This window comes from Schistocerca gregaria, chromosome 3, assembly GCF_023897955.1.
Source record: "Schistocerca gregaria isolate iqSchGreg1 chromosome 3, iqSchGreg1.2, whole genome shotgun sequence".
NCBI lineage: Eukaryota > Metazoa > Arthropoda > Insecta > Orthoptera > Acrididae > Schistocerca > Schistocerca gregaria.
In genome coordinates, this window is record NC_064922.1 from 614,448,416 (window position 1) to 614,475,211 (window position 26,796).

General features: G+C 43.9%; 2 protein-coding genes across 3 annotated transcripts in view; one reads left to right on the top strand and one right to left on the bottom strand.

Moving 5' to 3' along the window:
* Window positions 1–26,796, bottom strand: part of LOC126354396 (uncharacterized) — a 206,305-nt gene that overhangs the window by 85,636 nt on the left and 93,873 nt on the right. The window lies entirely within an intron of this gene.
* Window positions 1–26,796, top strand: part of LOC126354393 (leucine-rich repeat flightless-interacting protein 2) — a 235,681-nt gene that overhangs the window by 30,787 nt on the left and 178,098 nt on the right. Inside the window, exon 1 of one of the 2 annotated variants that reach the window (XM_050003999.1) lies at window positions 4,362–4,437. The exons of the other annotated variant lie outside the window; for it this stretch is intronic. Coding sequence (XP_049859956.1) covers window positions 4,375–4,437 — 63 coding nt within the window. The 5' untranslated portion in view covers window positions 4,362–4,374. Of the gene's footprint in view, window positions 1–4,361; window positions 4,438–26,796 lie in introns of those variants that run through there. 2 annotated transcript variants of the gene reach the window in all.

A 26,796-nucleotide genomic window follows, 5' to 3' on the forward strand; every position in this document is an offset into this window, starting at 1 on the left:
GAACCGTAAGAAGTGAATATGGATTGGGGCTAAGAAATGAAAGAGGAAGCCGCCTGGTAGAATTTTGCACAGAGCACAACTTAATCATAGCTAACACTTGGTTCAAGAATCATGAAAGAAGGTTGTATACATGGAAGAACCATAGAGATACTAAAAGGTATCAGATAGATTATATAATGGTAAAGACAGAGATTTAGGAACCAGGTTTTAAATTGTAAGACATTTCCAGGGGCAGATGTGGACTCTGGCCACATTCTATTGGTTATGAACAATAGATTAAAACTGAAGAAACGGCAAAAAGGTGGGAATTTAAGGAGATGGGACCTGGATAAACTGACTAAACCAGAGGTTTTACAGAGTTTCAGGGAGAGTATAAGGGAACAATTGACAGGAATGGGGGAAAGAAATACAGTAGAAGAAGAATGGGTAGCTTTGAGGGATGAAATAGTGAAGGCAGCACAGGATCAAATAGGTAAAAAGCCGAGGGCTAGTAGAAACCCTTGGGTAACAGAAGAAATATTGAATTTAGTTGATGAAAGGAGAAAATATCAAAATGCAGTAAATGAAGCAGGCAAAAAGGAATACAAACGTCTCAAAAATGAGATCGACAGGAAGTGCAAAATGGCTAAGCAGGAATGGCTAGAGGATAAATGTATGGATGTAGAGGCGTATCTCACTAGGGGTAAGACAGATACTGCGTATAGAAAAATTAAAGAGACCTTTGGAGAAAGGAGAACCACTTGCATGAATATCAAGAGCTTTGATGGAAATCCCGTTCTAAGCAAAGAAGGGAAAGCAGAAAGGTGGAAGGAGTATATAGAGGGTCTATACAAGGGCGATGTACTTGAGGTCAATATTATGGAAATGGAAGAGGATGTAGATGAAGATGAAATGGGAGATATGATACTGCATGAAGAGTTTGACAAAGCACTGAAAGATCTAAGCCGAAACAAGGCCCTGCGAGTAGACAACATTCCATTAGTGCTACTGATAGCCTTGGGAGAGCCAGTCCTATCTGGTGAGCAAGATGTGCGAGACAGCGAAATACCCTCAGGATTCAAGAAGAATATAATAATTCCAATTCCAAAGAAAGCAGGTGTTGACAGATGTAAAAATTACCGAACTATCAGTTTAATATGTCACAGCTGCAAAATATTAACGCGAATTCTTTACACTGCAATACTGACCCTACGACTTATCTTAGAAGAAAGATTAATGAAAGGCAAACCTTTGTAGACTTAGAGAAAGCTTTTGACAATGTTGATTGGAATACTCTCTTTCAGATTCTGAAGGTGGCAGGGGTAAAATACAGTGAACGAAAGGCTATTTACAATTTGTACAGAAACCAGATGGCAGTTATAAGAGTCGAGGGGTATGAAAGAGAAGCATTGGTTGGGAAGGGAGTGAGACAGGGTTGTAGCCTCTCCCCGATGTTATTCAATCTGTATATTGAGTAAGCAATAAAGGAAACAAAATAAAAGTTTGGAGTAGGAATTAAAATCCATGGAGAAGAAATAAAAACTTTGAGTTTCGCCGATGACATCGTAATTCTGTCAGAGACAGCAAAGGACTTGGAAGAGCAGTTGAATGGAATAGAGTGTCTCGAAAGGAGGGTATAAGAGGAACATCAACAATAGCAAAACTAGGATAATGGAATGACTACATTCCATTATCCTAGTTTTGCTATTGTTGTTAAATTGGGTGATGCTGAGGAATTAGATTAGGAAATGAGGCACTTAAAGTAGTAAAGGAGTTTTGATATTTGGGGAGCAAATGGTCGAAGTAGAGAGGATATAAAATGTAGACTGGCAGTGACAAGGAAAGCGTTTCTGAAGAAGAAAAATTTATTAACATCGAGTGTGGATTTAAGTCTCAGGAAGTCGTTTCTGAAAGTATTTGTATGGAGTGTAGCCATGTATGGAATTGAAACGTGGACGATAAATAGTTTAGATAGGAAGAGAATAGAAGCTTTCGAAATGTGGTGCTACAGAAGAATGCTGAAGATTAGATGGGTAGGTCACATAACTAATGAGGAGGTATTGAATAGAATTGGGGAGAAGAGGAGCTTGTGGCACAACTTGACTAGAAGAAGGGATCGGTTGGTAGGACATGCTCTGAGACATCGTGGGATCACCAATTTAGTATTGGAGGGCAGCGTGGAGGGTAAAAATCGTAGAGGGAGACCAAGAGATGAATACACTAAGCAGATTCAGAAGGATGTAGGCTGCAGTAGGTACTGGGAGATGAAGAAGCTTGCACAGGATAGAGTAGCATGGAGAGCTGCATCAAACCAGTCTCAGGACTGAAGACCACAACAACAACAACCAAAGTGGAGCAACTGGACGTCTGTCGGATTATATTTGGGGCTCAAAAATTGTCTGCGTCTAAGGTTTGTGTTCAGCCTTCCTCTTTTAAGGTGGTCATAAGTTGACGTTTTTATGGTCAGTAATTGTGGAAATATGGAGTTACGACAGCAACCAGTATTGGAATCACTCAGTATTACTTGTATTGATTTTAACATCGGTTTATAATTTTCTCCTTTAACTCTTTAAATTTAATAAACATTCATTTCCTCACTTGTGTCTTCGAGTAATGCCATGCATAGACGCTACACAGTCGTGTGTGTGTACCGCGTTAACAAGCATTCCTCTGGTAACCAGGTAAGCTTGCTCGTGTTTTCAGACATGTACAAATACTCATTGCCTCCACTGATACCAATATGCAAACAGTTAAATACAAAAATGTAAGTCGTCCTGTACGCCAAATTTTGGAAGAGTACAGTCAGTTTTCCCTCCTCATGAGATATCAGTTCGTAGTTCTTCAGGGGACTTGCTCTCTATTTTTGGTGACAGCATCTAAGTGTCAAATGCAGTGAAATTTTATCTTAAAATCATGCAAACGGTAAATGTTTCAGATTTACCTATTCCTTTTGCATAATATCTTTGTGTATTTATGATTTTCAATAATTCTTTGCTTATCATTAGATAATTTTAGTATGTAGTTACTTTGATATGAGATTATGTTATCCAAAAAATAAAGAAAAACTACAGAGAAGTGGCACACCGCATTCGGAGCCTGCAAAAACTGGAACAAATTCAGAACACAAAAAAAGAAGATCCCATAATTCGCGTAATGTCTTTACGCAGACCATTGTCGTCGGAGTTGTAAAGAGTGCGTCTTGCCCCCTAACTCACTCCCCCCCCCCCCCCTCCCTCACACACCTCTTCACCTCTCCCCCCTCCCCCAACCATACGCCACAACAGATCAGTTTAGATTTACCAGAGAACGAGAAAATATCCATACTTACAGCAGTAAACTTAATTTATCTCAGCATAAAACTTAACAGATGCTTTCCACAACATTTAACACTGGATAGATCATTTTCCTATTGTTTTGGATAGAGTTGTATGAAATCGAGATTATGTACCAGCATGTTGGACAAAACCATGGTAACTCAACTGGTTATCTCAGTTAAACTGTACTCCTACTCTCCTTTGACCTGGTGCTACTCTCCTTTGGCCTATAAGAGTTCACCTACCCTAAATATCAAAGGCATTTCGTCACGGAGAACTGTTAGAGCCAATTCATAAGACTGCACCCAGTTTCATATTTTAATACGTCGGTAGATCCTGCTGCTGTTTCAGAAGTTTTGCGTGCACTGAATATTGTTTTTACGTTCCTTGTCAGAAAGAACTCCAATGGGAAATTTAAAAGGGTTTGAAACTCCGTCGTCGACGAGGTCGTTAGAGACAACATTGAAAACTGGGTGACATGTTGTAACATTCATTCCTGCCCGCTCACGTGTGGTTATCCTCTTGGTTTTGTGGACGCCATAGCAGGTTTCCGGTATTGGGGAGGGGGGTGAGGGGCTTCGAGAGTCTGGAGGTGATTGGTCGGTACTTTACTTCCGTTATCCTTCCAAATGGTTTGTGGTTGGGACTTACTACGAGGACATAAACGCCGGTGAGTTTCCCATGACGGCTAGTATTTTCAAACACCTGTTGGAAGTATACTTAAGAAGGCTCTGGCAGGATACAGTATGTGTCACTCCTCCAAAGGCCCCAATTGTTTTCAGGGTATTGTTAGAACGCAGGTGATGTTTCCCTGATGAAATGGGACAAAGCATAAAGAACAGTCAAAAGATTTCAGTATCCTTGCGTGTGTTGGATCAAGAAACAGGATCCAACACGCACTGGGCAGATGGTATAGACGCCTAGTCTGGCCAGTGCCTGGCTAGCGGTATATTTGGGGCGTTCTCCAGCCGGTCCAGAATTCCTCCAGCGGGCCGGGTTTGTGGGGGTGTCTAAGTATAGAGGGAGCGGCGCGGCAGGCCCGGGGCAGCCGCAGTTTCTGTTCAGCGCAGCAGGCAGCGCCATGTGCGGAGGCACGCTGCTGCACCTGGTCGTCACCTGCTGGAAGCGCCGCCTCGCCTCCAGGGTGAGTACTGCGGTATACTCCCCCCTACCACCTCGTACAGGGCGCTTGCGAATGAATGCTTGCCGTGTTGATGTATTTGGTAGGTTTCAACTATGCGCCCAAGTATCGTTCTAACAAGACCACCTGCTTTTCGAGGTCGAGCTCAGTTAGATCAGTGTCGACGAAATCCAGAGTGTGAACGGGCACACAGTTTTAACGTCTCAACCACCACCAAGCGCTATACCATCAGCCGGGTCTTTCGATATGGGTCCTTGTGTGTGTGTGTGTGTGTGTGTGTGTGTGTGTGTGTGTGTGTGTCTACACTCCGCAATCCACATGAGGTACTCTGGTTCTACTATGTTTCCCCTCTCCTCCCTTACCAGTTCCAATCGCAGTGGCTTGTGAGAGGAATGATTATCGCTAATTATTGATGTGAGCTTTGCCTTTATCGTTTGGCCACTAGCCGAGACGTTTGTGGCAGTAAAAAGGCTCCCTGATTTCAAAATTAAATATCTCGAAAACAAAGATCGATAGAGGAATGCTGTAAACGGTATGTTTGTTGTGAAAGCTGTTAGTTTATACAGCAGTTTGAAATAATAGTTACAAAAGCTGCTAACAGATGGCGCTGTACGCTGTGCAGCTCATATCAGCATACGTAAGTGAAATAATCGTATGAAAACAATATTTGCAAACAATCACATCACAATGTTTTCAAAATGTTCACCATTGCCACTACAGAGGTGGCGCAAACGAAGAATGAAATTCGCCATCACATTTCGTAGTGTCTCAACCGAAATGGATTCACATGCCACAGAGATCGCCGATTCAAGCTCGTCCAGCGTGGCTGGATGCTTCGGGTAGACCATGTCTTTTACTGTGCCCCACAAAAAAAGTCACAGGGAGTCAAATCCGGCGAATATGGAGGCAAATCCATGCCTGCACCAGTAAATTTGGGATATTTCAAAGCAATGACTCGATTCCCGAAGTATTCCTCAAGAAAGCCAAACACTTGTTCGGTCCGATGTGGTCGGGCTCCACTGGCATAAACCATTCAGTACCTGGTCGATCCTCTAACGCTTGCTGTGTGGCGACAAATTGTTCCAAAATTGCAACGTAACGTGTACCAGTGACCGTTCTCGAATGAAAAAAAGGGCCAATAATGCCTCTGCTGCATACTGCAGTCCACACAGTAACTTTAGGGGAATACAGGGGTTTCGCTTCACACCAATATGACTTTTCGGAACCCCAAAATCGCCAGTTCTGCTTATTCACGTACCCATTCAGGTGGAAGTGTGCTTCATCTGTAAACCAGAGGGCAGCCAACATAAAGTCCTTCACTATCAATCATTGTGAGCATCTGATTAGCAAAGGCAAGCCTTTGTTGCACAGCTCGCACGGGCATGGCCTGGTGCGTTTGAATTTTGAATGGAAACATGTGTAGGCTCTTTCTCAGTATTTTCTGCGTGCTGGAACGCTTCAAACCAGTCTCAGATGCAATTCTACGGACGGATGACATTGGATTTTGCTGAATAATTCCAGAAACTGTGGCGATATTTTCAGGCGTAACTGCGGTTTGCTTGCGGCCAACATGCCCCACTAGATCATCAGTTACGCTGCCTGTTCGTTGGAATTTTGCGAAGAGCGTACGAATGGTTTTCGCATCGGGTCCTTTTGGGACATTAAATCGTGCTTGAAAACTTCGCCTTGTTTCCGTGGAACTCTCTTCTAACCTGTGATAATCTATCACCAGAAAAACGCGTTGTACATGGTTATAATCTCTTCCTTCGGTACGCTAACCTCATTTCACGTTTCAATAGTGGAACTGATCGCTCTGGGCTTCCGATCACTATTTATACTAGGCATTTCGTATGGAGATTACAGCGCCATCTGTTAGCAGCTTTTGTAACTATTATTTCAAACTGCTCTATCAACTTCTTACAGCTTTCACAATAAACATACCATTTACTGCATTCCTCTATCGATCTTTGTTGTCGAGATATTTAATTTTGAAATCAGAGTGTCCTTTTCTGGACACCCTGTATTTGCCAGTGTCTTTCCAAAACGGGCTCTCTCGGAGCTTCAACATTAAATCTCTCCGTTATGCACAGTGCCTCTCTTGTGGGCGTCCGCCACTAATGTCTTTTTAGCATTTCCGAAAGACTTGCGCTGATTGAACGATCCCGTTACGAAAAGCGACGCTCTTCCTTGGATTTTCTGTATCTGTTCTGTTAATCCAGCCTGATTAGTTTCGCAGACGAATGAACAGCACTCTAGAATCGATCGATCATGTGTTTTGAACCCACTTCTTTCGTGAATGAATTAAATGTCTTTAATGTTCTCCCAGTGAACCTAGCCTGGCATCCGGTTTCCCTGCATTTCGTTTTAAGAATTAATTTCACTTTCTGATCCTCACTCATAGGCGCCTTCTGGTAGGTAGTGTTTCCTATCATTCGTCGCCTATAGCGTAATCGAACAGTAATGGGTCTCTTCTCAGATTTATATGCAATAAGCAACGCTTGTTTACGTTCAGGTTCAGCTGCCACTCCCCTGCAACATCCATCGATCCTCTACAGCTCTACCTGTACTTGCTGCTTCCTTCTGGCGTTATCACCTTCCTATAGAGAATTGTATCGTCTGTGAACAGACTCGTGGAGCTTCTGACTTTATCCACAAGACCATTTGTATATATCGTAAACAGTAAGGCGCTAAACACTCCCTTATCGTACCGATGAAATTGTCTACAGATCTGTCGATTTTATTCCGTTAAGATCGACGTGTATAGTTCTATCTGTAAGGAAGTCCTGAATCCAGTCACGCATTTCATCCGATGCTCGACAAGAGCGTGTTTCGTTCATTAAACGACAGTGCGGAACTATGTCGAATGCCTTTCGAAGTCAAGGAATACAGCACCAACTGGATCTCATGAACGAACAGGGCGAGCAGAGTTTCGTAAGGCCTCTGTTTTGAAATCCATGTTGATTTACGTAGAGTAGTTTTTGGTTCTTCAAAAACCGTCGTAATACGTCAGCATAAAATATGTTCTATCATACTACAACTATGGGCGTTAGCGACATAGGCCTATAATTATCTGCGCGTCCGTCCAACGACCGTTCGTGGAAACTGGAATGACCTGCGCTCCTTCCCAGTTGCTCTACACCCTTTGAAGCTCCAGCGACCGATTATAAACAGCTGCTCGAAGGGGAACAAGCTCTTTCTCATAATATCAGCAGAACTACACAGGTATCTCATCCGTCCAGTTCCATTTCAACAGCTGGTTTTCTATTCTGAGATTACTTATTTCAGTATCTGCCGTTTCGGTGTTCGTGCGACGATTGAAACAAGAAACGGTTTTGCGGTCTTCCGCGGTGAAATAATTTTGGAAAATCGAATTCAGCATCTTCAACTTTGGGAACAGTCAACGTCATATTGATAAGTGGGCCAACATACTGCCATACCCCCTGGGTGCTTCACTTTTTGTCAGGCAATTTACAATGATTGAATTTCAGACGTGCTATAACTGTTGTGAAGCTCGTTGATGTTTCTGGCTTATTATACGATGTTACTCTTTGAATCGGGGATGAACTAGTGCTTAGTGACTGCCTCTGATTTTAGATGTCCGCGACCATTCCTCTTGCCAGCCCGAGAACAGCCGCTTTCTGAGCACGGGTATCATATCGGTGAGAGGGTGTTTATCTACGCCCATTTATCCTATTGTTAAAGTCGACAGGATGGAGATTAGATAATCACCTACTCTTTAGACTTCTAGAACGGCATTTGCGCTACTAAAAGTTGGCCTGTAATCTGTGTCACTGTATTTTTATTTTTATGATTGGTATTTGGCACCTCAGATCTAGCAACAAATTCATTGCACTTCTATAAACCGCAGTTATCATGAACTTCCCTTTTCGTAGATATTTAATCCACACACACACACACACACACACACACACACACACACACACACACACACACACACACACACACACACACACAATTAACTCTACATATAATCTAATAATGCAGGGGCACAGTGAAAACTTATACCACTATCCTAGACGGATTTCCCACCGTCTTGACGACTACGACGATCACTACCACCGCCTTGTAAGCATTGTCAGACAACGTGCGGCTGACCAATTTCCAAGTGTTGACTGAAGCTAGCATGAATATTTTTATGTACCGTACATTGCATTGTGTTAAAGCACAACAGCAAATGGAAACTTGCGAAGTGCTTTAAGCGTTCCGCTGGTGCTGTCGACTTCGGTGTCGCTATATTTGTAAATATACCGCACTCCAAGTCTTCCGCTGTCAAGTAAGTAGTACAGGTACTTCTCATTGTGCCATAGAAACAACTATTTTCACCGTTACGCAGTCATTGAGTGTGACGAGAGCAACTCAAATAGTTATGTGCGTGCTGTTCGTATCTAATCTTATCTTGGTCCTGTACGTGAGCTGAGCTGTGTGTAAGGGTCTGCAAGAGTCCTTAGATTCTTCTCCGAAAATCTTTTGTTTTCCTCGAGATAACCAGCGTTTTACATGGGGACGTTTGCCGGTGCATATTGCTAAACACTTTGATAACGTTTTACTTTGTGTGGGTCAGACCTTAGGCCAGCGGTTGCTTTCGCAGTTGTTCTCTTTTGTGCAACTTGGTATGGGCAGCGAAGACTCGTGAGCATAAAGTGAAGCGCGAAGATACGAACGTCGTGGTGCAAGCGACTAATTTCTGGGACTGTGTGTTAAAGGACTGAAAAGTAATTCAATCACCAGGGACAGAGATGCTTTAGATTACGTGCGACTGCTCACTCGGTTTGCCTAAATCATTATGGAAAACCTCTTGAAGCTGTATCTATTCTCATAGTAAATTCATACTGAGAGGTGTAACGGGACATCCTCCTCTAACAATACTTTTCCTCAACAGTAGTTTTCGATACCAGTATTATCTTTCGAATTTTGTACAGGTCAGTATTATCTGAGCTGCTTTTCTGAAAACTGTCATATATATAGTATGTTATATTTCAGGTCAAAATTTATGAAAAGGAATTACCTTATTTTGGATGTTGTTATCGATAAGTACTAGTTCTGAATGTACAGTTAAAATAATTTTTTAGAAACATTTGAAATTACGAATTATTTGGTACACTTAAAATACCTATTATTAATTATGCAATCTAGTCCTGTTTATTATATTTATTTCTGGATTCATTATGAAATCATAATCGAAACTAATAGAAATTCATTTCTCAAGAAAACTTGTAAACCTTGTGGGATACTGTTATTTCCGCTGAGAGAGACAGTTATCAGCATGTCTGTGATATGATCGGAAATATTTTTGTATTTTGTGCGAAGAATGTAATTCCGGCTTTGTAAATGTAAAAAATCAAAAGACTATCATACACTAAAATGTGACAAAATATATTACCGTAACAACAAAAAATCTGCAACAACAATCTTTAAATTTATTTAGATCAGTTCAACCATGACGATCTAAAATGTGAGAATCTGAGCTTCAAGAATCAGACCCCTAGGCTAGAAAAACTGGAGCCAACTCCGCCTGAAAAGATAGGTAAACTTTTTAAACTACAAAGTTTATTGTAATCTTCGCTCCTTTCAAATCTTCATAAAAGATTAATGTGAACAATAGTTGCAAGTGAGAAGGAGGGAGTAGATTACAGGGGCTTTTTAGTAAAGGGTTTTGTCCTGCAGCTTTCTCTGTGCTTAAACTTGTTCTTTTTGAGCTAGACATTTTTTTGGCATTGGATTTGTGTTGACTTTCATCATTTAAAGAATCCTCAGGGCGGCGACAAAGGTTTGGACCTACCGCACACGGTTTCGTTGAAGTCCGAACACCGGGCAACGAAAGGTGCGCTCGGCGCCTGGCAACTGGCGAAGTGGTTCAGATACCATGTGAAAAGAAAACAACAACATAGCTGCAAACATAAAAACTTGCAAACCATGAGATGACTGACTGCTTCTCACAGTTCATTCACCCCTCATAATCGGCAGAGCATAATACTTTGTGGTGCCTAAATGTAGAAGTACGTAGTGCTGTAGCGATTCTTTTTGCTTTTGTCAGAGTGTTTGATAGGTTGTTTCAGATTTTCTCATACCACTTAGGTTTTCTATTTATCTTTTTGTGGAAGGTCATTACAGAGTCGGATATTTGCGGTGCTGTTTGGGGGGAATCATCTCCAAAACCTCAGCAGGCGATATTTGATGCTCGTGTCTGTGTTTATGGGTTGTTTGCTGCGTACTGTTCTCATTTGGGTTTTCCGCTTCTTCGTGTATTGAGATGTTTGTTGGGCGCAATAGTTGTGCTTCGTTAATATCTGTTGTGCCGAACGTTGCATCTGCGTTTTATCAAGTGTATTTCAATGTGTTTTTTGGTGCATACGGTTATTTAGTGATAGGGTAGCGGGATTTGCAGGAAGGTTCGTCAAACAACTCAGTGGTGATTTTTGTGTGCTTGTGTCTGTTACATCTTGTTGTAGCAGTGAGTTGTAGCCAGCATGTTTTCATTGGTTTAATGTTAGTTTCTCCGTAAACAATTTGGTTAGTTATTCCAGGATTTATTCGCGTGGCTTTGCTTACTATTGACCTTTCTGCTGCCCCATTGATTTCCGAGTTGGTTTTGCCCGTCATCCCTACAGTATGCACAATATTCCAAAATAGGACATATAAGTGTAGATGGTTCACGCTATTGTTTGTGTCACGGACTAATTTGAGCATGTCGATGCTGTTATTTGTTTACGTGATGATGTCATTCGTACGTTGCTCCCATGAAAGATTTTTGTCTAATGTAGGACCTCGGCATCTGATTTTATCTGTCGAGTCCACGGTTTGGATACAAAGAAGTATTTTGGTGTCTTTGAGGACGTACTACCAGTGTCGTGCGAGTTTTTCAGTGGTGAACAGATCATCATACTTTCGGCTTAAGGTATTCATGTCTCTAATGGTTCGTGAGAGTAATCATGTAATTACTATTTTTTCGGTTCGTTATCTCATACTTTTGATTTGGCATAATGCTTCTCAACTGTAAAAAAACTTGAAAAATGCAATCACTAAAACACAGAGTAATGTAACAACCAAGTTCTGTGATTTGGTTGGCGTCGCTACAGTTACAGCTCTGCATTGCATCACTGTTCCCTTTTCCCATTGTATTAAGTGAATGCACACTGACTAAACCTTCGTCAGTAAACCTATCCAAACTGCTGTGTGTCACTGTTAATGTAGAACTAGCCTCGCCGTTGGAAAAACAAACCCGAGACAGAACCGAGCAGCATTGAATACAAGCTTAATGTGGTGGTGGTGGTGGTGGTGGTGGTGGTGGTGATTAAAGAGGGAATGACTGATGTGAACAGCGAGCACAATGAGTGAATAGAACAAGTTGGTTCAAAACAAGAGAGACAACACACACACACTCGACACTGTTGTGCATTTATTTTCAATGCAGTACAGATACTAAGATAACTGGGGGTAAGAAATCAAACGAATGCAATTACTTTTAACGAGCCACCGGAGACCACCGCTAGCTGATGGCTAAATACTCAGAAAGTATCCTTGAGCAACCCCTCAAATTTTTCAGGTGGGTTTCGACTTGACTCTGTATAGCTACTATCGCTTCTGCACATCATGGGGCGGGAGAGGGGTGGGAGTGAGGGCGCCTCAGCAACGTCCTTGCATAGAGGGTGTGGCCTCCTCTGCTACGAAAGAACAGCGGCTGTCTGGCTTGGTGGTCCACCCCAACCTCGGCGTACCCGCTATTTTATTCGTATTCCTCCTCCTCGCTCGGAATTTTTTACTAGGTGTACTTCATATCTGTTTTCCTGTGCTTCTCGCGTCCTGTCCGTGACGCTATTAGTGTTTTGTGGGAATTGTTGGGTGGGGTGCCTCCGGTTAAGTGGCGGAGGTGTGTGCCCCATCGTACTTTCTGCCTTCGCGGGCTACCGACTGCTCCCTGAACGGTGCACCTCGCTCGCCTTTCTTTGTTTCTCCCACTTTTCTTCTTCCTTATTCCTTTCTCTAGGCTTTGTTGACATTAGGGAGACCTTGATGTTTTTTCTGTAGGTTTCGCGCACTAGGCCGTTCTTTGGTATGACGTTTGGTTGACTCGTCCGCTCCAGGTAGGAGGGACTGATGACCTCGTAGTTTGGTGTCTTTTTTAATCATTATTCCAACCAGCCAACCACATGATTAGACGCCAGCTATGATCTACGCGATATAGACACATATCTAAGTGTCGATATAACAGAAACAACAACAATAATTATTATTATTTTGACAGTGGACAACTTTTTGAACCCACTGGCGGGAGAAGACTGTACATGCCCAGTACGGAGAGGATATGAGAAGGATTCGGACGTTGCCTGAGCGAGGCAACAAGCAAACAGCCGTGGAAGTTGCGGCTGATAGCGCGGCTTCCGTTTCCTGAAGTGGCAGCGTGTGTCGAGCGCGCTGCCTGCTGTCGCGTTCGGCGAGACCTTGCCTCTCTGTCCCACCGGGGCTCAACAGACTACGCCTCCATCCCTCGAAAATGCGGCGGCTATCGTCGTGTTATGTCGTGTGCCGGCTGCCAGTTCCGCACCGCCAGTATCATGGCGTTGTACTGTGTTATACCCCTAGACCACCTCGTAGAATGGTTCTATTCAGAAGTTTTACCAGAAATAGGGATATGATTCGTTTTCTTTACTGCAGATATTGATGAATGCCTAGACATTGGTCAAATCAATAATACTAGAATAAATGCCAACCAACAATAATGCTTTTTCTTGATTTATTTGACATGTAAACAGGTGCGTACCCAAGGGAGATCATGGCGGTCATAACGCCTCCCAGCCCAGGAATGTTTTTTCTAAAAGCATTAATATTTTTAGTTATATTAATTCGAAATTTTTCAGCTAACGTTCGGAGAGTAAAGCTGCATGATACCTAAGAGTCACGAAAATGGCAAGAAACTCTAGTAAATTACAGGCCATATTTAACACAATGTACAGCCGGCACACGAACCGTGCGTTCGAACCTTGAGCTTTGAGCGCACCGAGTTTCTGACGTCATTGCGTAGAAAAAGCACGTTGGGCGGCGTTCCGGAACGTGCAGAACAGTATCCAGCGTGACATATCCTGAACGTTCATTTGAATGTTAGCCAATGAGATGGAACAACGCCGGAGTGCCTTACTGGCTTTCAGTTGAAGCCCATATGTATATATGCCATTTCTAGGCACCAGAAAACTCTGGATCGCTCGAAAATCTGTCGTTACTCGTATGATTTGTAATAAAATGACGAGAACTGTCATATTGGTGGTTAAATAATTGTTGTAACTTGCGTATTATGAAAGTTCGGCATTTAATGGCAACGGCACACTGAGGATCCATAAGAAATTCAATGTTCTTGGTACACTTGTTACACTTAAATGTCAGCAACATATCTACGATTAAAGCTTGCAGTAAATAGCAAATTTACAGTTTAAGCATCGGAAAGATGCAAAGTAGAGTCGCAAAATTGTCATGGTTCGTACAGCGTAGTGAGCAGAGTCGTAGATTTGTAAGGTGTCTGCCGATTTATTGCTTGTTCGCGTCTCACTGCATCCACAATTTTTTTTTACTGGCCTTCACATTTTCTCATAGATTCTGATACTTTCTTATTAGTTTAATGAAAGCATATTCTATACTATTGGATGTTATGTAAATGCGCTCTTTCTGAGGAGCGAGATTGAGTGATAGATCGGCTTGATCTATGACAGCTTGCGCTACTTGTAAGACATTTTGCACGTTCTTGGTTTAACGTTTGCATTTCACATGTTGTGAAGATCCTGCTACTGAATAGGGACGCTGATCAAGTAAGAATGACCTTGGGATTTTACTAATAAGTGAGAATGATGAAATCATTTTTGGCTCATGTGTAAAACTATTGTAAATTTTTATCGCGCTATTTGTGGTGGAACTTTTGTAAGCTGATGCCCTTATTGATTGAACATAGTGCTTTCCTTTTTGCCTTATAACAAGTCCATGGATACTGAAGTTTTTATTTATGTATGCGACAGACAGACAAGACAAGCATTTCCATTTCGTAAACGGTGTGATTTGCGAACCACGCACAGCCGAGAACTGCCGCTGGAGTGCGCTGTACGTTAAGGCACATGTACCATATGCACAAATCGCATAATTTCTGAGCGTTCACCAGCACCAGCAAGTTATTGTTATTTTTATAGGCGTGAAGGTGAAAATTGTTACCCTCCAAAGTTGTGACGCTGCCCACTCGTATCTACTTGATGCTCGATACGTGGGCTGCAGCTTTATCTCTCAAACCAGGCGCGTAGCTGTTGCGGGGCTGCGTGCTCCCGTGATTCTTCCTCAGCAGTTATCGACGACCGCCAGTCCAATCAATAATTGTGATTAATGTTGTATATTTGACTCTGAAAAAGAATTAGCCACTTTGTTTTGCGAGTTCCCGTAAACGCACACGCTTTCTGCCGTGGAAACGCAGCCAACAATCATTCAGCTTGCATATAATAAAACAGTATAGTTTTATGCAGTGAAGGCCTCCACGGCCAGTTTTCTTTGTTGCTGCTGAATTTTGTGGTTTGTAGGGTCGTGGTCCATGGAACTTTCTTCTACCTGACGTTTCGTCCAAAACTGCGTCAGACATCTTCAAAGGTGGTTCTGAGGACACCACTGAAAATCTCCAACATATCTTTGTACGAATCGCCCCCCAAAAAAATTAAGTTTGATGGTTCACGATCGTATAAACTGGGAAATTCACGAGCAACTAAATGTTGCTTTAACCGGGAGAAAATACGGCAGACCACTTTGTTAATCATTTCCTACGTTTCTTCACTTTCCTTAACGTGTAGCCAGTCATTCTTCGTTTGCTGTTTGTAATTCTCCAACGCTCTGTGACTCTTTCTCCTAGAAGGCGTGTGCGCGTTCCTCACGAACACTTGACCACGACCGTCTTCACTTCACACATGTCTCTTGCATCTGCCTCACTCCAACCCTTACTTGACGCCAACTCCGAAAACATTACGCGCTCCCTCTTACCTTAAGCCAACACCAATTCATCTAACTCGAGTCCACCAACCACCGGGAAAAGACCGTCACATTACGTACGTACTCGCTGCCAGGTGATGATATCTGGTCCTTCCAGCAACTCCTTTTCACAAGCAGCCAACTTTTGTCATCTAGCCGCACTTTATTCTGTCCCCTTCGCCTCATTTGACAGAGAGTTAGACATTGGCTGTTTTAGCAGAGTCCAGGATGACGTTCAACATCCAAGAAGTGGAAATATTCGTTGTTGGTGGGAGACATTCGTTAACCTTCTAATAAAACCGAGGTCAATTGCGCATTGTTTAAGACAGTGCCGTGGACATTTATGAAAACGACTATCGCTCGCACGGGTTTAGATTGTTTTTACGAGGCCTCCTTAAATCGTTCAAGCTTGGATGTTTTAAGTTGAGAGGGACGTTGTTGATTTCTTTGCCCATCGTTCCCCGGTCTTAATTGTACTCAGTCCAGTGACTTCGTCCTCATCTAAACATTAAGTCCCAATCTTCCTTCCTGCTAGACTCAAGTCGAGGTGCAGCGAGCCATCAGAAGATTTTGGGCGTATAATACGATTGATATAATTTAAGTAAAGTTTACTCCCGTTATTTACTGCCATTACCAGTTCAGATAATAAAATATTCAGGTCTCGCCGCTTCTAACCATGCTATTGAGGAAGCAACACTGTGTGTGTGTGTGTGTGTGTGTGTGTGTGTGTACGTGTACGAGAGAGAGAGAGAGAGAGAGAGAGGGGGGGGGTGGGGAGGGAGGGGGGGATGAAGTTAAACTAAATTCTCTGGACACAGCGTGCAGAAAGTGTATGCTGACGTTTGGAAACCTTTAGTAAATGGAACATTTCATGAGTCGTCCGATTTTCTAAACCATATCATCAAGCACCACAAGCAATCGTGTCGTTAGAAATTCTAGAGTTAATTTGTTGCAAATTCGACCTATCTTGTTGCCTTAGCATGGAGTCCTGTTTGTGATGAATATTAATAAAAATTTATATTTTGGGCTATAAAAGATGTCAACATTCTTATAATCGAAGGAAACTACGTGACAGAACTTCATCCTGGCGACCATTATGACACCACGTCCCTCTATCTCCGAAGATTAATGCGCTGGAAATAAATTCCTTGCATTCTTTGTGTTTTTTTGTCAGTGTCCATGCTACTGTAAGAATTCCACAGTGTACTAGTATGTATTCCTAGTACCATTCCTGCTCGGCGCGGCTGGTTTAAACGAAGATGCCACGGCTGAGCAGTTGCCCACTTGCCGCACATCACACTTGACAAATGCTTGGCGCCGGTTTGTGCGCCGCAGAACTGCAGAGCAGTGAGAAGTCAATGTGTTCAGTGATGAAGCATGGAATGTCACGTTCTACGATGGGAGCCTGCAGTTTTTGAGAAAGTGAGCTGCAGTGTTAGTTTCTACTGTGACAGTTGCAGGTAGTGAATTGGTCGCTATTTGGCATTAAGACTAAAGACCGAGATTCGCAATGTTTTTCTTTTCTTTGAGAATTACACTCGCGGATCGATTCATGGAGGAGCGCGAATGATTCCGTCCCCATTGCTGCTCTTAGCGACGGTGGCCGTTAGTTGATAGAATACCTATGAGAACGCAGGCAGTTGGGAAACATAGTGCGCGAAGCCATTTTTAGATACATCTTTTGACGTGCACTCATCAGAAATCTTCGACTGCTTAAGGGTTTCTGTATACGTTTAACTTCATCCAATGAAAATGAAATGATCGCATGGCATTTATTGGCCGGGAAATCCCCTTCGGGGTTCGGCCGCCGTATTGCAAGTCTTTTTTTAGTTGACGCCACTTCAGCGACTTGCGTGTCAATGATGATGGACACACAACACCCAGTCCCCTGCCCAGAATCGAACCCGGCCCCCTTGCGTGGTAGGCGGTAAAGCTATCGCTGCGCTACGGAGGCGAACACATTTGATCCTGATGAAGAATGTATTCACTGCGCCAACAGTTTCTTAATACCGTTTCTGAGGAGCCGGTAAAGGTAGTGTGCACCGTCTGCTTCACTGACAGCTACTGTGGCATGGCGGAACTCTGCCCTGGGTCTTTGCACTTACCTAATGAGCTATTCTTAGCCTAACAACTTAAGCCTGCCTGTACCTCTGTCCCAGTTTCCAGTTTCTCCAGAAGCTTTCCTGCGTATCTTTACTCAGGTCTTTACTGACAGCTCCAAAGACTGAAATGTTCTCGTGCTTCCAGCCGCGTCAAGTGGTTAGCCACGAGCTTATGATCCACTGTCAAGCGGAATGACTGCTGATGGGGCGCTATTATGCTCTAGCTACCTGCTGTGGCGTCACTGGTGCTCGCAGCACCCACTTGAACCTCTGGATCCCTCACCGTGCTCAGCTGCAGGCCGCTGTCCTATTACGGATTTTTGCCAGTGTTTTATTTCAATGATTTCCCTGGGATTCCCATTCGAGTTCATGGAGCGTTTTCGTAATACTGGCTTGTTAATCGTACCTACCTGTAAGAAATATAACAGCACGCCTCGTAATTGTATCGATGAGCTACATTTTCGTAGAATTCTCCCAACAAGCCAAAGTCGACTGTTCGGCATTTTAAGTCCCTTTGCAACGTCACTCCTACATATTTAACGACATGACTGTGAAAATAGCATACCACTGATACTGCATTCAAACATCACAGGATTTTTTCCCCTACTCACCTGCATTAACTTACATTTTGCCACATTTGGGGCATATATCGATTCATCACACCAAATAGAAATTCTGTCTAAGTCGTTCTGTATCCTCCTACAGTCACTCGAAGACGATACTTTCAAATATGCTACAATGACATCAGCAAACGGTTGCAAATTGCTGCATACTTTATACATAAGATCGTTTGTGTATATAAAGAATAAGAGCAGAACTCTCTCACTGGCCTGGACGCTCCTGACGGCACCCTTGTCTCTGATGATCGAGAAGCCCCCCTCCACCCCCCCCCCCTCTCAAACAGAACGACATTTTACGCCAAGAGAACCGCAGACAGTACATCTGCGGAGCAACTCTTGAGACATGTTTAGACACATTTTACCAGCGGCGTAGATTACATGGCGACCAGTCATTACCAGATCTCGTAGCTGATGAGGCAACGATTGCAACCTCTATTTTGACCTTTCTAGTGTAAGGTCAAACGACGTATGGAATCGGTGTGAGAATGGGACATCTCCTCCCGCTTGTGTTGCCCAGTGGGAGCCACACTCACATCGATCCCAATCCAGTTACAATTCTAAATCTTATCTCCTTATACTTGAAATCCATCTATGCGTTATTTCCCGCCATTGTCCATAATAAATCAAATGTCTTACTCCTTTTTTATAGTATTTCTCCTGGTCTCGGTGCAGAGGGGGAGAAGAAGAAGCGGGGTAGTTCTTGTTCAGCGGAAGCTTTTATCCGCGTACTTCCTCTCGCTTGTCTACTTACACCTCGGAAGTCGTACATCTTATTTTACCGATACTCTATTCATTGTTTTGCGTAATTCATTTCGTATGATCGCGCCACAGCCTGTGGTCCGACGGTATCTTCGATGTGAAAAACTCTGCCCGTTGATTGTGAGGATGAAGCTACTAATTATAAGGGGGATAAGAAGTTACCGTTTGACGCCGTTCCTGTAGCGTAAATGCAACGTGGCGCGACTCCGCTGTGGGTGTACAAGCACCGACATGTAGGCAAGGCATTAGTGTGGCATTCGTGTCTTTCCACCGTGCGTGTGGTAAACGCCGAAACATGAACTATGGCGATGTTATTACCATATGCGTCCAAACAGCACCATCGTGCTGCTATTTTCTTGGTTGCCGAAGGACAAACGCAGGTAGACACCCATCGGAGACTAAAGAAAGTGTTCGGACCATCAGGCATTTCGAAAACCGTCGCTGTGGAATTTTGCGTCAAGTTCGGTGCTGCTGCTGCTGCTGCTTGATATCGCACGTCCCCGTATCACAAATGGCGGAACGCAAAAGTTACGGCAACTGAAGTGGGAGACATTCGAGCAACGACCCTATAGTCCTGATCTCTCCCCGTGTATCACGCCTTCAGTCCCTTACAAAAGGCTTCGAAGGGTCCACGGTTCCTGTTAGACGAGGATGTGCAGCAGGCAGATACGATCTTCTTCACGCAGCAGGACAGATGTTTTACCAAACGGGTATCTTCGACCTGGTCCGTCTGTGGGATTGTTGCCTCAATATCCACGGCGATCATATCTCATCGGCATGCCGATTCTGGATTGTATGACGTTCGAACTAAAACTTTGTGATCGGTCCATATTATTACCAAGCTGCTGAATCTCTTAGAAACTCAATTCTTTTCTCGTGAATTGCCTGATGGACGGGCACCTCCACTCATAAGGACATGACGAATCAGTTGCTTAACCACAACTTAGGCTGGGGGTTGTTTCCCGTACGAATATTTTCAGTTACGGCAGTGTGTGATTTGTGAAACTTCCTGACAGATTTAAAACTGTGTGCCGGACAAGGCCCCGTGCAAGGACGAGTCCAGCCTTCAGCTTGTCTGTCAAGATATTTCTCAACGGAGCACTCCCCATTGTAAAGTGAAATGTTCGTTCTTGTGGCTTGATGACTGTAAAGGCGGGGGGATATTGTTACAGAGAGTGATCGTTTTGTGATGGCTCGCGTTTGCACTTACCCTCTTTCGATACACTGGATTTGTAATGTACTCGACATTTTAAAAGATGCCACAGTTTATAGCAGAAGCAGAGATGTGCTCGCGTGCGTCCCTAGTGACGCTATGTATTTGCTATTTATTTGTGAAGCTTACTTGGCTGTTCCAGTTAGAACCGTGTCTCAGAGCAGTAAGTTAGCATGCTCAGCAGTACTGCACGAAACGATAGAAGTCTGAAGACTGGGGCACTCAGTGGAACTGACTTAATAATGGAGCCTTCATCAATGGACTTAATGTGCCGACAAATTGCTCCTTGTCTGGGTAGCTTATTTTTGAACGAGAGCCAGCGGAGTTCATAATGATGCTTTTGCACCTGTGGTCGTTACTGTTGGCGAGGCGTGCATGTCTATTGAGGAAGAGTTATGACGTGCATGCCAACAAAGCAGCAACTCTTCATTGTGCATTACGCTTGTGGCTTGCAATTCGTTAGATTTTAACAGGCCATGTTTCACTTGCTGGCAAGCGAACTGTGATCAGGTTACACGCCCTCTTGTCTTGGGCCTTGTCGAGTACTAACCGAATATGCTGTGTGGTATCTACGCTGTTCAAGTCGACAAAAATGGGAGAGATGAGAAGAAACCTTAATAAATACTTTCGAGAGAATTGTCTCACTGTTTTTTTGATTGATTCGTGCTATCAGATTGCAACAAACAAATTATTTTAGACTTTCGGTGGTCTGCGTTGAGAATCTCATCGCACACGTGATTGATTCACGTTTTTCGCATGACAGATATAATGTAGACGGGAGAAGTTTAATAGCTCAGTAAAATATGAATGTTAATTATGAAATCACGAGGGGAAACAGAATGCTGTAACAGAATAAGGCAAAATGCTGAAGACTGTTTCAATTTGAAATATCGCTATCTTTGTGTTCGTTTTTCCATGTGACAAAGCTGCTTTTTTTTTTTTTGTGTGTGTGTGTGTGTGTGTGTGTGTGTGTGTGTGTGTGTGTGTGTGTGTGTGTTTTGCTCTATGGAATGTGGTTACACACAATTCAAATAAGTGCTACATATACTGCATAGTATTTCTTGAATACAAGCCAACAACATTAAAAAAAAAAAAAAAGACTCGGAATTCTCGACCACACAACCATCCCAAGAAACTTTCACCACAATGGGGAATTAAGGATCAAAAACTTACGTTCACTTCAACAATTATACACTCCTGGAAATTGAAATAAGAACACCGTGAATTCATTGTCCCAGTAAGGGGAAACTTTATTGACACATTCCTGGGGTCAGATACATCACATGATCACACTGACAGAACCACAGGCACATAGACACAGGTAACACAGCATGCACAATGTCGGTACTAGTACAGTGTATATCCACCTTTCGCAGCAATGCAGGCTGCTATTCTCCCATGGAGACGATCGTAGAGATGCTGGATGTAGTCCTGTGGAACGGCTTGCCATGCCATTTCCACCTGGCGCCTCAGTTGGACCAGTGTTCGTGCTGGACGTGCAGACCGCGTGAGACGACGCTTCATCCAGTCCCAAACATGCGCAATGGGGGACAGATCCGGAGATCTTGCTGCCCAGGGTAGTTGACTTACACCTTCTAGAGCACGTTGGGTGGCACGGGATACATGCGGACGTGCATTGTCCTGTTGGAACAGCAAGTTCCCTTGCCGGTCTAGGAATGGTAGAACGATGGGTTCGATGACGGTTTGGATGTACCGTGCACTATTCAGTGTCTCCTCGACGATCACCAGAGGTGTACGGCCAGTGTAGGAGATCGCTCCCCACACCATGATGCCGGGTGTCGGCCCTGTGTGCCTCGGTCGTATGCAGTCCTGATTGTGGCGCTCACCTGCACGGCGCCAAACACGCATACGACCGTCATTGATACCAAGGCAGAAGCGACTCTCATCGCTGAAGACGACACGTCTCCATTCGTCCCTTCATTCACGCCTGTCGCGACACCACTGGAGGCGGGCTGCACGATGTTGGGGCGTGAGCGGAAGACGGTATAACGGTGTGCGGGACCGTAGCCCAGCTTCATGGAGACGGTTGCGAATGGTCCTTCGCCGATACCCCAGGAGCAACAGTGTCCCTAATTTGCTGGGAAGTGGCGGTGCGGTCCCCTACGGCACTGCGTAGGATCCTACGGTCTTGGCGTGCATCCGTGCGTCGCTGCGGTCCGGTCCCAGGTCGACGGGCACGTGCACCTTCCGCCGACCACTGGCGACAACATCGATGTACTGTGGAGACCTCACGCCCCACGTGTTGAGCAATTCGGCGGTACGTCCACCAGGCCTCCCGCATGCCGACTATACGCCCTCGCTCAAAGTCCGTCAACTGCACATACGGTTCACGTCCACGCTGTTGCGGCATGCTACCAGTGTTAAAGACTGCGATGGAGCTCCGTTTGCCACGGCAAACTGGCTGACACTGACGGCGGCGGTGCACAAATGCTGCGCAGCTAGCGCCATTCGACGGCCAACACCGCGGTTCCTGGTGTGTCCGCTGTGCTGTGTGTGTGATCATTGCTTGTACAGCCCTCTCGCAGTGTCCGGAGCAAGTATGGTGGGTCTGACACACCGGTGTCAATGTGTTCTTTTTTCCATTTCCAGGAGTGTACATCTTTATGTGAAGAGCTGGCTGAAGCTGAACCTGTCTGTTCTAAAACGCTTACGGCGCTATTTGTGCAAATAAATCGGGATTATCAATAGTGATTTGTTGCTGCTTTCTTCTTTGAAAGAATGAATCTATGTATAACAGTATTCCACCAAGAAGTGATGGGAAAAGCCGCAAGTTTAGTTTTTATTCTGAGTATTAATTCAAAGACAACGTTGGTGGCACTAGGAGAAGGGACCAGTTAATAAGACATCTTCAGGCATCAAGGATTCGTCAATTTGGTGATGGGGCGAGGTGTGGGATATGAGAATAAAAATTGTAAAGGGAGACCAAGGGATGAAATTGGTGTAGGTTGGCGCAGATGCACAGAGTTGAAGAAGCTTGGTAGCTTCAAGAGCTTCGGGGAACTTGTCTGAGAACGACGACGACGACGACGACGACGACGACGACGACGACGACGACAACAACAACAACAACAAAATGAGTTTCCTAGAGAAAGAGAAAAATGGTTCAAATGGCTCTGAGCACTATGGAACTTAACTGCTGAGGTCATCAGTCCCCTAGAACTTAGAACTACTTAAACCTAACTGACCTAAAGACAACACACACACCCATGCCGGAGGCAGGATTCGAACCTGCGACCGTAGCGGTCGCGCGGTTCCAGACTGTACCGCCTAGAACCGCTCGGCCTCTCCGGCCGGCAGGGAAATAGAAGCTTCTGTCCAGAAATCAACGTGTATTTAGAAAGCAACACGGGTGCGAAATTTAAACATGATAACCCGAGACCTATGAGTGCATATCTGCAGGCAGAATCTGTTTTCCTAGACTGCCGTAGTTCAGGATCCTCTTAGGGTTTTTTTTCCCACGAAAGGCCATTGAGAAAGTTAAGAGAACTAGCATTCGCGGAGATGTAAAACGATTCTACGTGCATTTCGTTTAAGAATTGTAACGACATTGTGAAGGAGATTAGAGCTCTTATAGAGGCATAGAAGCAAAGCGAATGGGACTGGAAGCAGTACGACTAGCAATGGTACAGCTCCTCCGTTACATTAAGTGGACCCATATACCAGATGGATGATGGCTAATGCTGCTTCAGGAGGCCTACCCATAGTGCCGTCCATTTGAAAAAGGTAGTTGGCTGTGAGCGTAAACGAGCGTGGATTTCGACCGCCGCAGGAAGAAGCGTTGCTGGCATTGCCGTAAGCGAGGTAGTACCGACATCTACCGGCATTTTGCTCAAGCATAGCTCGCTATACCCGTTAACTCACACATAAAACTGTCGATTTAAGTGTCCGCACAATATCCCTGTTACCGGTAACTTAAACAACTAACAGTGCTGGAAAAAGAAACCCGAGTCACGACTGAACAAAAGTGAATGCATGCTTAAGAACGAAAAGAACGAAGAGTGACGTTGTAATTATTATTGTCAACAGCATGTACCGTGATGACTGGAACAAGTTTTATTTTCAAACAAGACACACCCAGATGCTTATCGTGGCCATTTGCAGTGATGTCTAGATATTTTCAGTACAATACATATCCAAAGATAAATTGAGGTAAGAAATAAAACGCAATGCAGGTAGCCTGTAGCGATCCAACGGATACCACGGATCCCTTGTACCAAAATACTCATAAAAATCCTCGAAAAGTGTCCGAAATTTCATCGAGATCGGGTGTACCCTGTATCTGTAAGTGCAGTGGATAACGGAGAGTAATCATTCTTGTTGCTCAGTGCCCTGTTTCAAGTGATGAAAGAATGGGGTGTAAATAAGTGTGTTAGGGAATACGGCAAGTGTGTTGTACATAACTCGTAAGACAAAGGGACTGCGAAGATCGTGCGCGTGTCTACGTGCTGTAAGCTAACCGAGGAAAAGAATGTAATGGAAGCGAGAGGGGGTGTGCCGCGCCTGAACCGGCTGTTGTCTTGGCGGCGCGGCGGACAAGCCTTGGACTTGGCCCAGACACGAACGAAACGGGAGGCTCGCCCGTTATTTCGGAGGCGTGCCGAGCCGAGAAACCTGGCCGGGCCTGACCACGCAGTCTCTGTGCGTTTCCTCAGTACTCGTTACCTCCATCGTCAAAAGCATTGGCTCGGTTGTCTGGGAGGCCGGCCAAGGCCTTGGGTGCGATACTTGGCTGGCCTAAGCATTCCCTGTACACGTGACACCACTTGGTGTATTTGAGGGAAGCACAAAATCACTCTTTACTTCCGATTTCACTGCAGAATGAATCTCACTCTGTAATTGGCTGGGAGGTGTAGTCCTGAGCTGAAGGAACTTATTGACGTACAGTATCCAGATATATATATATATATATATATATATATATATATAAATCTCACTCTGTAATTGGCTGGGAGGTGTAGTCCTGAGCTGAAGGAACTTATTGACGTACAGTATCCAGATATATATATATATATATATATATATATATATATATATATATATATATATATATATGAGGGCGGGGGGGGGGGGGGAGGGGTTAGGTGACAGGTTGTTAATATTTATCAGCGATACAGGCCGACGGTATAACCAAACTGGCAAGCTACAGTCGGACTCCGTAGGTGAACTCAGATGGAGACATGAGACACGTATACGGCACTATAGGAGGCAAGTAAACCTTTCCTAAAAAAGAGAAGTATGAAACTTCTTAGCAGATTTAAATTTGTGTTCCGAACCGGGACTCAAACCCGTAACCTTGCCTTTTCCATGCTATATTCTTACTAACTGACCTATCCAGCTACGATTCACAACCTGCTGTCACAGCTTTGCTTCTGCCAGTAGTTCTCTCCTGTCTCTAAACTTCCCAGTTGGAATATAAATCTTTCAGAAGCTTTTTTTTTAAACTACTTGTTTTATTTGTTTGCAGGATACGGATCTCTCTGGAACTATAATTCAGTTGAAAGAAGCAGTAGAGGAAGACATCGTAGTATTTCCGCCCGCGGTGATTCGCAAAGTCATGAAAACTTTCGCGAATAATTCTAGCATTGTGTTATGAATGATAGTCGCCAGTTACGCTTGGTTATCTCGGGAAAATAAAAATTTTTTACTCATTGTATGTGCTCGCACTCCTCCTCCTCCTCGTCTTCTGTTCCATCTCTAACGACCTCGTCCTTGACGGGACGGTAAAGCCTAACCTCTATTCCGTCCCCCCTCCCTCCCTCCACAAAGTTGTTGGACATCATGATGATTCTTAAATGCTTCCTCTGTAATGCCTTTTTCGTGATTTGGTGGTAAGGTCGCCATCCTTTCGTATCATTCGTAAGCTGATCTCGGCGTCTTTCTCTGCCCTTTTTTCCCTTCAACTTTGCTGTTAGTGATATCGGTGCAGCAGTTGTACTGGCACAAACGATAACTAGCAGAAGCCATGTTTTCTTCATTTGTTGTTTCCAAACAGTTTGTTTTTTCATTTATTCTTTCCAAAACGTGTCACCTTGTCTACCCATGGCATTCGTGATGCTCGTCCCAAACACCACATTTAAAAAAATTTTAATTTCATTTTATTTCTCTGGAGGGCTCTAATATCTGAGCAGTAGGTTGGTACATCCCGCAGGAAGGCTTTTATAAAGTGCTTATTTAGGTACTTCAGTAGACGTCAGTTTAGATGTTACTCATGTCTTCTTCTTGTTGCATGCTTCTTTCCCTGAGAAATTCTTGGTTTTACCTCTCGTTTCGATCTTCCATCAGTAGAAATCCTTTACGTGGGTGAGTTTTATATCTTTCGGATCACTTCCCTCTTTCACAAGTTAATCTCAAAAGCGACTAGCAATTTTTGTTTTGGACTCGTTTATTTTCATGTGACGTGTATGCTGTAATTCACTCAATAATTTCTGTTACATAGTTCTTCTTCCATGCCAGCAATGAGGGAAATGTCTTCTGCCAGTGTAATTATATTGGGCAGTTTTCCATTATTTTTTTATTCCTTAAAGTGTGTGCGATAACAAAGGCAAAGTTAAATTTCTCCCAGTATACCTATTAGATACATGCATATGGATTAGAGCATTATTCAATCTTTGTATATCTGTTCCCAAAGGCGAGATACAATATA